We start from the raw sequence: 15,063 nt of genomic DNA on the forward strand, positions 1-15,063 counted from the left end.
CGTGGAACAGATTGTGCAGTGTCGTAAATTCTCGTACAACCGCGCATGCGCGAACATTTTGCGCATGTGCAGAACGGATCGTGCAGGCAGAACGGATCGTGTACCGACATATGGCATTAATTGGGGTTCACGAGAACGAGACCAACACTATTTTTAAAGAAAACCTGAATGATGAAATATGACTGCAAAAAAAGAATGTATTCAATGGAAAGTCACCAAATGAAAAATGAGCACTGTGAAAAGTTTTACCACACACTCAAATGTCTTCTCTTCTGTCTATAACTAACCTCTAAAGATCCTAATAACTGCTGCTCCCCTCTCTCCTCCCAAACCTGTCCCTACGACCTATTAAACAAAAAAATAAATTTCTTACACGGCACTGTAAAATGTATTTGCATCTTAAATTCTTTTTGGGCGGTTTTATTTTCATGACCATTTGCTCTATAATGTTTTAGCTGAAGCGCTTATATTGCCTTGTTCCTGAAAGGTGCTATAGAAATAAAGCTGCCAGCCTGTCATGGTAAGTGGGAAGTTCAAATTCACCCCTTGGTCTGTTATTCCTGAGTTCTAGTTATAGATCTCCTTCAAACCTAGAATCTGGGCCTAGCTGTCAGTGAGTAACTACAGCGATACACTAACTTGTTTATTTTTTTTTTCATTAGGCTACTTGTTTTGCAGCTCTTCTGGATATTTGCTCATAGTCTGTGTGAACTTTCTACAAAGTTAGTTAACTGGTCCCTGTTCAGTCATATATGTAAGGAGTAGAGGTGTTCTGACTTGCTCTAGTGTGGTTTTTGTGTTCACAATATGTATATTACCATCAAAGTGTTTGTGCATACAGACTGCAAAGTAAAGAAGTGTTCTAAATAATATGTAGCCCTGGCTAAATTTCATTTAGATATTTATTGAAATAATTTGAATGCAATACAAATATATAAATATGGTGAAGAAAATATAAGTTAATGCCATATGTCGGTACACGATCCGTTCTGCCTGCACGATCCATTCTGCACATGCGCAAAATGTTCGCGCATGCGCGGTTGTACGAGAATTTACGACACTGCACGATCTGTTCCACGCTTCCGGTCGACAGCCAAGCTAACGTTAGTTTAGCTAACAGCTAATTCGGCTAACCGCTAGCTGATTGTAGCGGTCTGCCGTTAGCCTCCACAGGCAAGCTAACGTTAGTTTAGCTACCAGCTAATTCGGCTAACTGCTAGCTGAGACAGCATGTAATAACTTTAAAAGACCCTCAAAATAAAACTTGAAAATAAACGTTGACATATATAACAAACACCTAACATATATAACAGCTGTTACGTCAGTTCTACTTGTGCTCATTTAAAATAGGCCTACAATCACTCAATACTTGTCTTTATTGTTATTACTGTGAAGTCTTAATTTAGCTGTAGCCTGCTTTTCCCATTACGTTTGAGTTAACGTTATTTTAGACTGAATCTAGCTGTCAGCTAGCGGTTAGCCGAATTAGCTGTTAGCTAAACTAACGTTAGCTTCCCGGTGGAGGCTAGCCATAGGCTAGCGTGGAACAGAACGTGCAGGTCGTATCCTCGGTAAAACAGTATTATCTTGCGCATGTGCAGAACGGATCGTGCAGGCAGAACGGATCGTGTACCGACACCATATGTTGAAATGGTTAACATGAATAAAACGTTTAAAAGGTAAGAGTTATATTTACAGTTTTTAAAAGATCAAAGTGTGAAGTTCATGCAGTTGACTGTAGATTGAGTGAAGTGTACATGATTCAGCACCATGTTCAGCACGTGTAAGGGTAATCTGCCACACAGCTTAACATGATAGCAGCCTAATATGTCAATCATCGTCTTTCTTTAATTTTGTTGGAGGGTCATGACCTATCAGCCAATGTAATTACAATCCCAGGTAGAGGGGCGGGGCTTAGTTGCAACGTGCAGAGATTCCCGTTTTGAGGAGAGATACAGTCGGAGAGAGACGCTAAGTGAACGAGCTTCGTGAGTTTCAGTAGGTTGTAGAAGGACATTATTGTTATCCATTACTGAGGCTGACAACCAGTTATGCTTTGTTTTGGAGTATTGAAATCTACAAGAGGTAAATATACATGTGCATGTGTGTGATTATGTATGCTTAATTAAGTGTGGTAGTCAGGGTTCCAAATTAGCACCATCTACTAACCAAATGCTGGTAAAATATGCAAGTGGCTGGTAGATTTGCTACACTCACCAGCAAAAAAACAATGGTACTCTATTAAGTGGCTGGTGAAATGTGAACATTGACTAGCCATTTGGCTGGTGGACGAAAAAGTTAAATTTGGACCCTGGTTGTAGTATGAAACCATCTATTGTGTCACTAACTGTGAATAGCCGTTAGCGTTAGTTAGCACAATTTCCATTAGCATTGCTTTTGTAGCCTACTGTTAGCTTTGCATGTGAAATAATTGAGACAAAGCCACAGGGCGGAGTTGATTATCAAAACGCCACCAGGTGTCTAATAAGCATCTGGTGGCGTTTATTAAACGCCTGGTGACCTCACACGCGTGGTGGCGTTTAATAAACGCCAGGTGGCGCCACAAATGTCGTTCAAAACGCCGTGCGAATTGTGACGAAATGTGACCCTTTTGGCGTTCCATAATTTTATTCACATTAAACATCGGATGACGTTCTTTTTTCAAATGGAAATGATGCTGAGTAATTAATGAATTAGTCATGACAAAAAGTTTGCTATGTTAGTAATATAATGTAACGTTACCTAGCTTGTTGGATAGAAATGCACCCACTACAACTAACGTTATCACGGCGATAAACCTAGCTAACGTTATGTGTGTGAACTGATATTAGTGTTATTATCATAGACTGTAGCTATATTGAAGATCTACAGTTGTGTTTTGTTCAATATGATAAGTGGCTGATCAATAGGTTTGCTGCAGACAGTGTGGCTCATGTGGCTGTCAGGGTGAGCAGATGAGCTTTACCAGTGGCTCACTAATTAACATTATGATCAGCTAATTTAACAAACGTACAAAAGTATTGTATTTCTTTTATATGGGGACACTTTTTCAAAATAAGTCATTATGTTTTAAGGTATTTTTGTGGCTTGATTGTAAACAACTTAAAATAAATACATGGTTTTAAAGAAGAATATTTTGGTCAATTTAGTCAGCTTTTTCATTGAATCAAGCTAGGCAAGATAGGATAGGCTGGTACAGTCTTCATGCTACACTAATGATAGTATTAAGGCTTTCCTCTGTGTACACATGTCCTCTACGAGTATAATTGTGGCTGTATTATATGTGTCCCCTTCAAAAATTGCTCTTCAGAAACGTTATGTTTATTGTCCCCCCCGTACTGTTAGATCAGATTTACGCCCATGTGTGTCCATAAACTATTCCATGCTACTGTAAGTGAAAAGATTTAGGCATATCTATGTATACTGCTGCTTCAAAGTCTGAACTCAAACTTCAGCAACAGTTTCACAGTAGTATTGACTGCACTCAATGCCATTACTGTAAAACACTAACTTACTGTATTGTACCTTGTGTTCTTTTTACTCTAGATAATCTTGGAGTTGGATAGCAGTGCAACTCATGAGTACCTGTATATTGATGAAGCAGGCTTCAATCTTCACAAAAAAAGGAGAAGAGGGAGAAATGTGATCGGCCGTTGTGCTACAGTCAATGTCCCTGGACAACGAGGAGGCAACATCACTCTCTGTGCCACAATGTTTACAACTGGTGTTGTGGCACACAATGCTGTCTTGGGACCATACAACACAGCAAGGCTCCTACATTTTGTAAACCTCCTCAATGAAATCTTCTTTCTGCAGGGTGATCAGGAGCAAATGGTGCGGAATTTTGTAGTTGTTTGGGACAATGTCCAATTCCACCATTCAGCACTAGCTAACTAGCTAACGTAGCTAAGTAGTTTGAGAATCACCCACATTTCAGGATGGTGTTCCCTCCACCATATTCTCCTTTCCTGAATCCAATTGAGGAATTCTTCTCCTCTTGGAGACGGAAAGTACATGATCGCAACCCTTACAACCAAGTAAGTCTTCTTCAAGCGATGGAAGAGGCCTGTGCAGATATTGGGGCACAAGCATGTCAAGGATGGATACAGCATTCAAGACGTTTTTTCCCACGATGCATGACTCGTGAAAATATTTGCTGTGATGTTGATGAAATTCTCTGGCCAGATGTAATTGAGAGGCATGATCAATAAAGTAATTGATTCAATGAATGCAGTAAATTTTTATTTTTATTTTTTATTTACCTATGTAGGCCTACTTATTTGCATAATATTTTTTGTGGGGTGACAACTCATTGTTATACACCTGAACTCCTCATTAAAGAACTTAATGAAAAACGTGTATTTTCATTTATTTCTTTGTGTATCTTCAGCTGAATTTGTTATCAAATCAACAGAACACACTTTTAGTTTTGATGTTAATATTGCATTTTAATAAATGCATTACTAGAATAAAATGCTGTTTCATTGTGCAGTGAATACTTAACTGTTTCGCCAACATAAGAGTGTGTTTAGTTTGCTGTGTTAACTGTTTTGAGAGCTGTTACCTGAGTTTGGAGAAATGTACCAAATTGAATGAGAAACTGTAATAGGCTACAATGACAAGCAATGGTGCACTGATTCGTACTGACTGATGAGTGCTGTATTTTGTATTTTGTTGTCCACTGTGTAATGGTTGATTGGAAGAGCTCATACACAACTTTGCAAGTTGTGGTGTTTAAAGGCAAAATTTGCTTTTGTTGCATATTTTAAATGTTTTGGCATGGTTAGAACCTTTTGCAAACAAAATGTGCCATTTTGACCATGAGTGCCACTGTTTCGGCCTGTGTGTTAACTGTTTTGAAAAATGTGGAGTTTGAGTTGACTGCTGTGTCAAAGCAATCAAGAAAAACTGTAAATGCCTGCACTCTGCGATAAACTACATTACCCATACAACCTCCTGCAAACGTAAAACGTCATTACGTCAATCGGTAGGCATATTTCAACATGGAGGACATCGTAGCTGTAGAGAAGAACCCGGTATGAATTAGTGAGATTGTTTCCTGTTTTCCTCTTAAAATCGACAAGAGTTTTTGTGGTAGGCTTTTGTAAATTTAAGTGTTTGAGTGTTGTTTTTCGTGGGTGTTTGTCGCAGTATTTGACTATTTGTTCGCTCTCGTTAACACTGCCGAAACGTAAACCTGCCAATTCATTCTCTACTCTGTGTAACGTAACGTTAAGGTTAACGTTAGTTGCTATGTCATGCAAGTTAGCTAGCTGCTATCGTTAGCCTGGTGTCTGTAGAGCGCAAGAAAAATGTTATGCTTTAGAATATATTCACCAAAGATTGATGTTAGATGATGTTTTCGCAAATGCCTTTAAATAATCAGTTGTTGCTTTTGCGAACCGTTTAAGTTAGCTAACGTTAAATGTTAACGAGCTAAGAGTAGCAAAGTTAGCTAACGTTAAGCTAGTGTTTGTCTCTGTTAGGTACAAGCTAGCTAGCCGAGCATACAGTTCGTGTTTATCTGAGTTTTTGTAAATTTAGTTTTTTGCTGTTTTCTGTTCCCTAGCTGGAAGTACTCTGTAACGTTACCATAAATATATCTGTTTATTTTATTTTTTATTTTTATTTATATTTCTGTTTGTTTGGGTGAAATACAATACAAGCCCTTCACTAATGTGTGATGTGAAATATGAGATTTTCTGTTTATGCTAAATGTTTTTGGGTGTTTCACAGGACGACATGCCAGCAATACTGACCTCCAGACCTCAGACAGGCCTGTCCTTTCTGGCACCAGAACCAGAAGATCTTGAGGATCTTTACAGCAGATACAAGGTCTGATACCTCTTTATAAATTTGTGATAAAAGTGATAATCTACCTAAAATGTATCTATGAGTATGACAAACTGTAGGCGTCAAAATTGAATGTTATGTTTTATTCTGTGTATGTATAACAGAAGGCTGTCGTTATAATGGATTTGGATAAAGGCAAATAAAACCGAAAAGGTTCAAGCGAAATTCTACAAATTAGCCTCATGCATAAAATTACAGTCAGGTACAGGTTTCAAATCTCTGAACTGCTGCCCATATCTCAGATTTCTCTGTGATTTAAAAGATGTTATGTAAAACAAACTCAAGTCAGTCTAATTATCAGGATTACATTACAGAGGAAGAGCAATACATTTCACACATTACATGTATACATAAGATTCACCTTCTTCTGTTCACATTGAGATTTTTTTTTTTTTCAAAGATATCAGTTTTTTGACATTGGTGCACCTGCAAAGTAAACTAGAATAAGCTCCACAAGAGTGATATGATATGGAATATAAAACAATGATTGAATAGTTTATTTTATTTATACTTAAAACTCCAGCAGGATCTCAACCCTTCTTTCCTTTTTTTGTTGTTGTTGCAGAAGCTGCAGCAGGAGCTGGAGTTCCTGGAGGTGCAGGAGGAGTATATCAAAGATGAACAGAAGAACCTGAAGAAAGAATTCCTCCATGCCCAGGAGGAGGTTAAGAGGATACAGAGCATCCCACTCGTCATTGGCCAGTTCCTGGAAGCTGTTGACCAGAACACAGCCATTGTCGGCTCCACTACAGGTGCATCAAAAGAAAAACCTGCCTAAATGTGAAAAAAAAACCCTACACAGACAAAAAATAATGATGTGCTGCCAGTGTTAATTTTAAGTAATAACAACATGGACTGCTGTGCTCAAAGCAACGTATTAAAAGATCTGTGGGACATTTCAGTGGGGGATTTTTGATTCATAGCATGATAGCATTTATAGACACTCTAGATTTGGAGCTGGGCTTGACTGGTCCTCAAGGTTTTGGAAGGGTAGTGGTCGGAAGTTACACCTGCCCTCTAATATGCACTTAGAAACACTAAAATAGAATCTGTTGTTTCCTGTTGATGTTTTATATTGTAGGTGACATTTTAGCGTATGTCACAACTTACTGTCAAGCTTAATATTAAGGGGATGTTAATGTTCTGTGCCGAGGAACAATTCAATTCTTACTAGCTTTAAAATTACAAGAGATGATTAGAAAACAAAATGGTATGCATTAAACCCCCAAAACGATGACTGTAAAAATAAATAAATAAACAGAGCTGAGAATAAAAAATTAATGAAATGGCAGATGATGCATACACGCTGTATATTTGAATTCTTTATCATGTTCAGGCTTTCAGAGTCTTGAGAGAGAACCTAGAAGAAATGTTCTGTAAAAACTTTAATTATACAGTTTGAAGTAGTACATGTTTAAATTTGTAATATGTTCTGTTCCTGTGTTCTTTCTTCTTTTATTCATCTTTGTTCTGCTTTCAGGGTCCAACTACTATGTGCGCATCCTGAGCACCATCGACAGAGAGCTGCTGAAGCCCAACGCCTCAGTGGCTTTGCACAAGCACAGCAACGCCCTGGTGGATGTGCTCCCTCCTGAAGCTGACAGCAGCATCATGATGCTGACGTCAGGTACAACACTCAGTACTACTGCTTTCTGGTCCTATTTTAATAGCTCCTAAACAAAGATGACCATGGTCGTATCTGGAGACAACATTTTCTTTCTGCTAGTGTCGCAGAAAATTGTATTCATGATTTTTACTACAGTCAAATCAGTGAATTCTTGATCAGTTGGCCATTCATTGTTTTTGTTAAAAACACATAAGGCGCTTTTCCATTACATGGTACCTGCTCGACTCGCCTCGACTCTACTCGCCTTTTTTGGATTTCCATTACGAAAAAAAGTACCTGGTACCTGCTAACAGGTACTTTTTTTTTTAGTACCATCTCAGTCGGGGTTCCAAGCGAGCTGAGGCGAGCCGAAAAGGTGACGTGAAAGCGACAGATGGGGGTGTCCTGAACAAACCCGCTATTTTTAAATAGTTTAGCCAGCTGTGTTTTTTTTTTTTTTTTTTTTTTATGTCTCCAGCTTCATTTGAAACAAAATGTGTCTTCTGGCTGTGGCAACAACAACACACCTTCGACGTTCTGTGTGTGTGTCGCTTTAGGTCACGGCAGTTTACTGCGGCGCCGCTTGTTTTACAGTTCTGCGGAGGCTCCAGGCAGAGTTATTGTCGTAGCCTACGTACACACACACACACATGCTGGCTCGACGCACACACCAGCGCACAAGTATAAACATCATAGGCTATGGTCGAAAGCTCTCCACAGAACTGTAAAACAAGCTCAAGTGGCCTGATGTTTATACTTGTGCGCTGGTGTGTGCGTCGTCCCGGCAAGACGACCAGCCACGCTGAGGCGGTACTAAAATCTGCAATGGAAAACGGACGCACAGTGTGTCGAGGCGAGTAGAGTAGAGTCGAGGCAAGTCGAGCAGGTACCATGTAATGGAAAAACGCCACTAGATGATAGCCTGACAAGCCAGACCCACAGCAAGATGTTGGGTCTGGGAACTCACCATTGGTAGGGCTCAATCCTAGGGGCGGGATAAACTGTTCTCTTTCAAATTCTCTCTGCACGCAATAGGATAGCGCTACAACCAGGCAGAGCAACGAAGAAGGTAACGGAGCTAGTTGATAGATTAAACTTTTGCCGTATCCGGTCTGCAAAATTCAGAACACATCTTCCTTTTTTAAGAATGACTTCAGTGCCGTTCTTTTCTCAAAGAAAAGCTTAACTCCAAGTCTTCCAGAGTCGCGACCAAAGCCAATTCGAAAGACCGCTGTTCCCAGCAGCAGCAGCCATAAGCCCACCCACTGACTCTATACACAATGTGATTGGCCCGGCCAGAGTTTGGTTTTTCCAGCTCGCAAGCCAACGGAGAGTTGCTAGACCCCCTGGCTGCAAATTACATTTGCTGCCGCTAGGGTGCGTCTAAGATTTCTAGGCTACATAGATGACATTTTTCTTGAAACTGTAAAGGGAAAGTCTGAGATCTTAAGTAGTACCAGTATAAAGTTTACAATGTTTATACAGCAAAGCTTACTTTCCTTTTCACTGTGTTTCTGCTCTCAGACCAAAAGCCAGATGTGATGTATGCTGACATCGGTGGGATGGACATTCAGAAGCAGGAAGTCCGAGAAGCTGTAGAGCTGCCGCTCACACACTTTGAGCTTTACAAACAGGTCGGATACTGAAGAGAAACGTGATATTTTTACATTGACAACAAGTACTTTTAATGTATTTTACACTCACTCAATCACTTGTCACAGTGAGTGAAATAACATGGATTTGCTCTCTCCAAAATGTAAAAAAACTTGCACTAGATACTTAACAACTTTGGTCTATTTCTTTTCTCAGATTGGCATTGACCCACCCAGGGGTGTCCTAATGTACGGACCTCCAGGTTGTGGTAAGACCATGTTGGCCAAGGCTGTGGCACACCACACTACAGGTACTTACCATATCAGAGTCCTGTATGTGTTAATGTAGTGAGATATCTTGTTTTTTTATACCAAATTAGATTTTCCTTTTTTATGTTAACGCAAGATGGATTCAAACCCTTTAAAACATACCTATTATAAAACAACGCAGATTACCACTGACTTCAACTGATGTCTACAGTACACACTGTATTTTAGTTATGGATTATTGATAATGAGTATGTACAGCAGTGAAAATAAAATAACTTTTTCCAATGTCTCTGTTCCCAGCGGCCTTCATCCGTGTGGTGGGCTCTGAGTTTGTTCAGAAGTATCTGGGTGAAGGCCCTCGTATGGTGCGTGATGTCTTCCGGCTGGCGAAGGAAAATGCCCCGGCCATCATCTTTATTGATGAGATCGATGCTATCGCCACTAAGCGTTTTGATGCACAGACTGGAGGTATGAACGTGTTGCTCACATGTAGACTTGCTGTGTACAAACCAAAGTTTTGTTGTCGATTTCAGGTTTTTTAAGGACAAACATTGCTCTAGTTTTTGTTATTGAAGTCAAGATTCTCATTTCAAGATGTGTTTGTGTTCCCTCGATCACATCCTTGTAAATGCAGTGACATTGTGGTAGAAAAAAAGAGAGTACCCTCTGACCTTGTTTTTCTTTCTTCTGCAGCTGATAGGGAGGTGCAGAGAATCTTACTCGAGCTGCTAAATCAAATGGACGGCTTTGACCAGAACGTCAATGTCAAGGTGAGCCAAGTCCACCTGTCTGAGGAAGCTCTTAACTTTCCCCTTGTGACCGCATCATCTCTGTATGTACTGACTCGTGGTGTCGGTGATGGCGCTGGAACACAGTCAAACCAGCCATTCATTTACTAAGCCATTATGTCCATTCATTCACCTTAGCAAGCACCCAAAATGTTTATTTTGTCAGTCTTCAAAACCTTAAATGGACATTTTGTTCTTAAAGCAAAAGCAGCTCAGACTTGCATGTGATGTGCATTCTTCCTATAAAACAATTAGTTTTTAGAAATGTCTCATGATATATTGTCTCTGGAAATGTATTATTCAACTCTTGTTGTTGTTAAAGAAGGACAAGAAAATTGCAATACTCAATACTATTCAATCGCAAAAAATTAAAATACAAATTGAATTGGCACCCATGTATTGTGAAAGAAGCTAATCAGGACAAAAGCATATTGTCCCAGCCCTAAAGTGAAGTGAAGTCATTTTCTGAACTTACCTTACATCTAGCTGTTAGTCGTTATATCCGTGGTACATATGATAATTTGTTAAAAATCTAATTTTGTAAATATTTTGTGGAAGCACCAATAGTCAACCCTACAGTATCGTTGCGATATCAAGGTATTTGGTACAAAATATCAGGATATTTGATTTTCTCCATATCGCCCAGCTCTAATGCTCACATTTAAACCCTGCTTAGGTGATCATGGCCACCAACAGAGCAGACACACTGGACCCAGCCCTGTTACGGCCTGGTCGCCTGGACAGAAAGATTGAGTTCCCCCTGCCCGACCGCAGGCAGAAACGTCTCGTTTTCTCCACCATCACCAGTAAAATGAACCTCTCTGAGGAGGTCGACCTGGAGGACTGTATCCTTTTGATTCTGTGTGTGTGTGTGTGTGTGTGTGTGTGTGTGTGTGTGTGTGTGTGTGTGTGTGTGTGTGTGTGTGTGTGTGTGTGTGTGTGTGTGTGTGTGTGTGTGTGGTCCTTAATCAGTCTATTTGGGTGTATAGATGAGTGGCTAGACAGATATTAAGCTCATGCTGGGAAGTCGACTAAAGGTCAGGGATGCTAAAATCGTATCGTTCAAGCAGGAACTCATCTGTGTTTTTGTTTAAAATTCTCTGCTGCTGATGTAGTTCTTCCATACTTAATGACCTGTGATGTTTGGTGTAACGTTCATGGTTGCAACAGTATCACATTTAACACTTAGCTCGAGCGAGTGTGAGATGGAACAAGTCATTTGTTTTATCTTCTTAGTGTCAAAACTGTGGTTATGCAGGGGCATTATCATCCCATTTGACTGATAACGGCTTTCTGTGGTTGCAGGACAATAGCGTAGATGTTCCTTGATTGTTTGTACGGCCTGCGAACTGACAAATGTGCAAAAAATGTCAGAATCACAAAGACAAAAAGAACACTACACAAAACGCACAACAGCCCGGTGCATTTGCAAATTGCGTCAAGGCTGAGAGTCTGCAACCTGTTAACACCGCATCATTCCAATATTCATTTATGTTTAAACACAGCTTCGATACTCGGCTGTTTTGTTGCTTGTATTTTGGCATTGCTGTGCTGTTCAGTCGTCCTTAACGAATGTACAGATGTGGCCAGACCAGACAAGATCTCTGGAGCCGATATCAACTCCATCTGTCAAGAGGTGAGCTAGAGAACCCTAACCCTTGTTTTTATTTCTTTTCTTTTAACAGTGCAAGAAAATGAATGGAACAAACAATATTTGATGTCTTTTTTTTTCTTCCTCTGCTGTCTCAGGCTGGCATGTTGGCAGTGCGTGAGAACCGGTATATCGTCCTGTTCAAAGACTTCGAAAAAGCTTACAAGACCGTCATCAAAAAGGACGAGCAGGAGCACGAGTTCTACAAGTAGAGAAAGAAAAAAAAAATAACATCCTGAAAAACAAAAGGTGTGCAGACACACACACATTTGTTATTGAGTAAGTCTCTGTGTCTGTATCAACAGTGTGTCTTTTATGGATTTGCAGTCCCTGACTTGCATTGATTTTTGGACTAAATGTACTCACTGCAGCACAAGGCCTAATGTCAGATTAGCCCTGTGTCCCCAGCCTTGAGAAGACACACTACCATGTTAAGGAGTGTTTTTTTTGTACAGGCACTCTACTGGTTCCTAAAAATATCTGGCCCTGACTGTAGCTAGGATAGAACATGTGTATCTATATGTACTCACTTGACAAGACATTACATAAGAAAAATCCATTAAAGATGTTTTCCATAAAAAAATTAAATGATGGTCATTGTTATTCTGCCTTGAAATACATGGCTAAGTGAAGACAACTAGCATCATTGTTAGGATTTTCTTGTCATCAGCTCAATGTTGTGATTAGAGATGCAACAAATGTTAAATGTATTGATTAGTTGATAGACAGAAAATTAATTGGCAGCTATTTTGATTGATCGATTAATTGCTCAATTAATTTTTTGAACAAAACTGCGGGGGGAAAAATTCACTTGTTCCAATGTGAATATTGGCTGATTTTATTAGTCTTCTATGATTATTAAATTAAATATCTTAAGGTTTTGGACGGTTGGTCTGACAAGAAAAGAAATTTGAATATGTTAAGTAAGGCTTTTGGAAATTGTGATGGAACTATTTTCTGACATTTTATGGACCAAACTATTAGTTGAGAAAATGATTAACCGATTAATCGATAATGAAAATAATTGTTAGTAAAAGCCCTGGTTGAGATTATTGTAGGTAAGTCATGGATGCAGTAATTACCTCAACGATAGTCTTGCACTGCCTGACCTTTATTCCCCCTACTTACTAGAAAAATGTTTTTTTGAGAGATTTTGCCAAAACATCTACTCAGACACTGTTGCCCAACATTTTGAGGCAAAGTAGATGGGGAAATGTTGCCCTTAAGCATTTAAATGCATACAGTAATCACCATGTTGTGCCAACATGAGTAAATAAAAAGCGTACTATTGCTATTATCAGTGCATCATTTGTATGTAACAGCACTGTTTGTGTGAGTGTATGTGAGAGAAATGAATTGAATACAAATAAAATGATAGGATTAGGATATAGGCCTAAACAGGTAAAAATAGATTTATTTTTTAAATCTTGGGCGTAATTTATGCCCCTCAATCGCGTTTTATAGGAGCATTCTGAGATTTCTTGTTTTTTGTTTTTTTTATGCCCCCCTTAATTTCTAACACTGATGTGAAAACAATGTGAATTAGCCTGATAATTTATGTAAAATATGAACCATATCTCCGACACACACACCTAAAACCTGTGCTGGTATTACATTACACATCAGACAAGTGATCAATATTCACATCTGTAATTAAGACAGATTTTAGTAACATCTATGAGACAAAAACATGAGGTTGTTGGCAGTTAGCAGCGGTAGCCATACATCACATGAATATACTGTTTTGTGGATATACTGCCAGTGTTACGATCTTGAAGTTGACATAGTTGACTCAAGTGGATGGCGGAGCTGGGCTGGGCCTCTCGGTTAGTGCTTGAATGAGGTCTTCTATGCTGCTCTGTGGCCCTCTGCCGCTCTTGCTTTAAGTTAGCCCATGAGTCGAACAAGGGCAGCCTGAGGTTGCACCAATCCCTTTAGGCCACAAGTGGGTGCAAGATCATTCATTATAGCATCAAAGCGCCAGTTTCAGTAAAACAAATGCACACCAAGCTTTACAGCAAATTTGACCTTTTGTCTACCAATTATATGGATTTACATAGGTTAAGGTCTGAAGTCCCTATGCGGTATAACTCTGACTTTAGCGTAGTACATTAAATTAAAGTTAAAATAAGGACATAATCTAAAAATTATCATTATTCTGATCAGAAGTTTCAAGGTAACCTGCTGTTTAATCCCAAACTACAAAGTAGGGTCCATGAAAGTTTGGGAACCTCCCTGCCAATGACTTGATGTTGAAATTACAGTGGAAATCAAAGTAGTGGTACCCACTTGTATTTCACTTGGTCTCTTGTAGGAAGGCTGTAAGAGACCTGGTCAAAGTAGAATGGACAGAGTGGCAGGGTTGCTATTTCTGGCCAGTAAGACATCCTGGGAAAGATTACATCCAGCCTGTGGTTTTGTCCATAGTGCTGTCCAGGGAAGAGTTTCCGCCACAAGGCTGACACCAAAGCATCCATGCTGGTTTGAGATGCTGAGGGCTTGAGATGAAATAACTCGTACAGATGTGGTTGGTCAGCCATTTTTGTTAACCCTGTCCCATCAAAAACATATAGGCAAGATCGAATGAGTACTGGCAGCCACAGAATAAATTGTTTACATATTTATTGACATTTTAATGTAATTACACAGTATTTTTGTTTGGCTTTTATTTATCAGAACTGGCATTGGCAAGTATAACGTTACTGTATGTTTATGATCAGAGGGAATAAGTCCTCAGACATTTTACTTAAGTAGAAGTAGCAGTACCACAGTCTAGAAATACTTTGTAACAAGTAAAAGGCATTCATTAAAATGTTAAGTAAAAGTACAAAAGTATTTGGCATCAAAATATAAAAGTATATGTACTTAGTTACTTTCCACCACTGATTATGATGAGTCAAATTGGATAATCAAGTAAATGGTTGTTATTTACCTTAACTGTGAAATGTAATCTCCTGTATGAAGTGGTTTTTTTTGTTTTGTTTTCTTTTTTTTGTCCTGTTCTAGAACCTGAGGCTTTATTTAAACGATGACTCAGGATAAGCATCAAGTTAATGAGTAATTCATAAATACACAAAATCAAGTGCTAGAACTATAGAACTAAAAATAATAACATGCAACAAAGAGAATGCATTGTTGAATGAAGCATGACTAGCTATATCTTTATGCTTAGTCAACATTTGTTAGTTTTGGAGAGATGAAAATGTAGGTGTTCTGTTTGTTGATTTTCTTTATTTCTTCTGGTTAAAAGCCACATTCTAGGTAATAGGCATTACACTACACAAGTTATGCGGCACAGCTACC

At 39.1% G+C, this 15,063-nt stretch overlaps 1 protein-coding gene and 1 long non-coding RNA gene across 3 annotated transcripts; one reads left to right on the forward strand and one right to left on the reverse strand.

Moving 5' to 3' along the window:
* Positions 1 to 4,949: 4,949 nt before the first annotated feature.
* On the forward strand, positions 4,950 to 12,000 carry psmc4 (proteasome 26S subunit, ATPase 4). Of its 2 annotated transcripts, none has more exons than XM_031313779.2 (11): positions 4,950 to 5,036; positions 5,737 to 5,835; positions 6,419 to 6,605; positions 7,334 to 7,480; positions 8,984 to 9,093; positions 9,269 to 9,362; positions 9,622 to 9,789; positions 10,015 to 10,091; positions 10,786 to 10,954; positions 11,690 to 11,745; positions 11,859 to 12,000. In XM_031313779.2, exons 1-11 carry the CDS (start codon positions 5,004 to 5,006, stop codon positions 11,970 to 11,972), a joined length of 1,254 nt encoding a protein of 417 aa, XP_031169639.1. In that variant the 5' UTR covers positions 4,950 to 5,003; the 3' UTR covers positions 11,973 to 12,000. The 2 variants fall into 2 exon arrangements, with proteins under 2 accessions (XP_031169639.1, XP_031169644.1); XM_031313784.2 differs by having other exon boundaries at positions 4,982 to 5,094.
* Positions 12,001 to 13,394: 1,394 nt separating this feature from the next.
* Positions 13,395 to 14,837, reverse strand: LOC116060292. The gene is made up of 3 exons (XR_004107476.2): positions 14,693 to 14,837; positions 14,050 to 14,311; positions 13,395 to 13,692 (listed from the first exon to the last, which is right to left on the reverse strand). It is a non-coding gene; the product is annotated as an uncharacterized LOC116060292 (long non-coding RNA).
* Between the last annotated feature and the right edge of the window lie 226 nt (positions 14,838 to 15,063).

Source organism: Sander lucioperca, chromosome 10 (assembly GCF_008315115.2).
Source record: "Sander lucioperca isolate FBNREF2018 chromosome 10, SLUC_FBN_1.2, whole genome shotgun sequence".
In the NCBI taxonomy this organism is placed as follows: Eukaryota; Metazoa; Chordata; class Actinopteri; order Perciformes; family Percidae; genus Sander; species Sander lucioperca.

Bases quoted from the DNA above. Each gene is read 5' to 3' on its own strand.
- psmc4 (XM_031313779.2), top strand. From the start codon at position 5,004: ATGGAGGACATCGTAGCTGTAGAGAAGAACCCG. The intron at 9,790-10,014 runs GTATGAACGTGT...TTTCTTCTGCAG, and splicing joins TTTTGATGCACAGACTGGAG to CTGATAGGGAGGTGCAGAGA. The intron at 10,092-10,785 runs GTGAGCCAAGTC...AACCCTGCTTAG, and splicing joins ACCAGAACGTCAATGTCAAG to GTGATCATGGCCACCAACAG.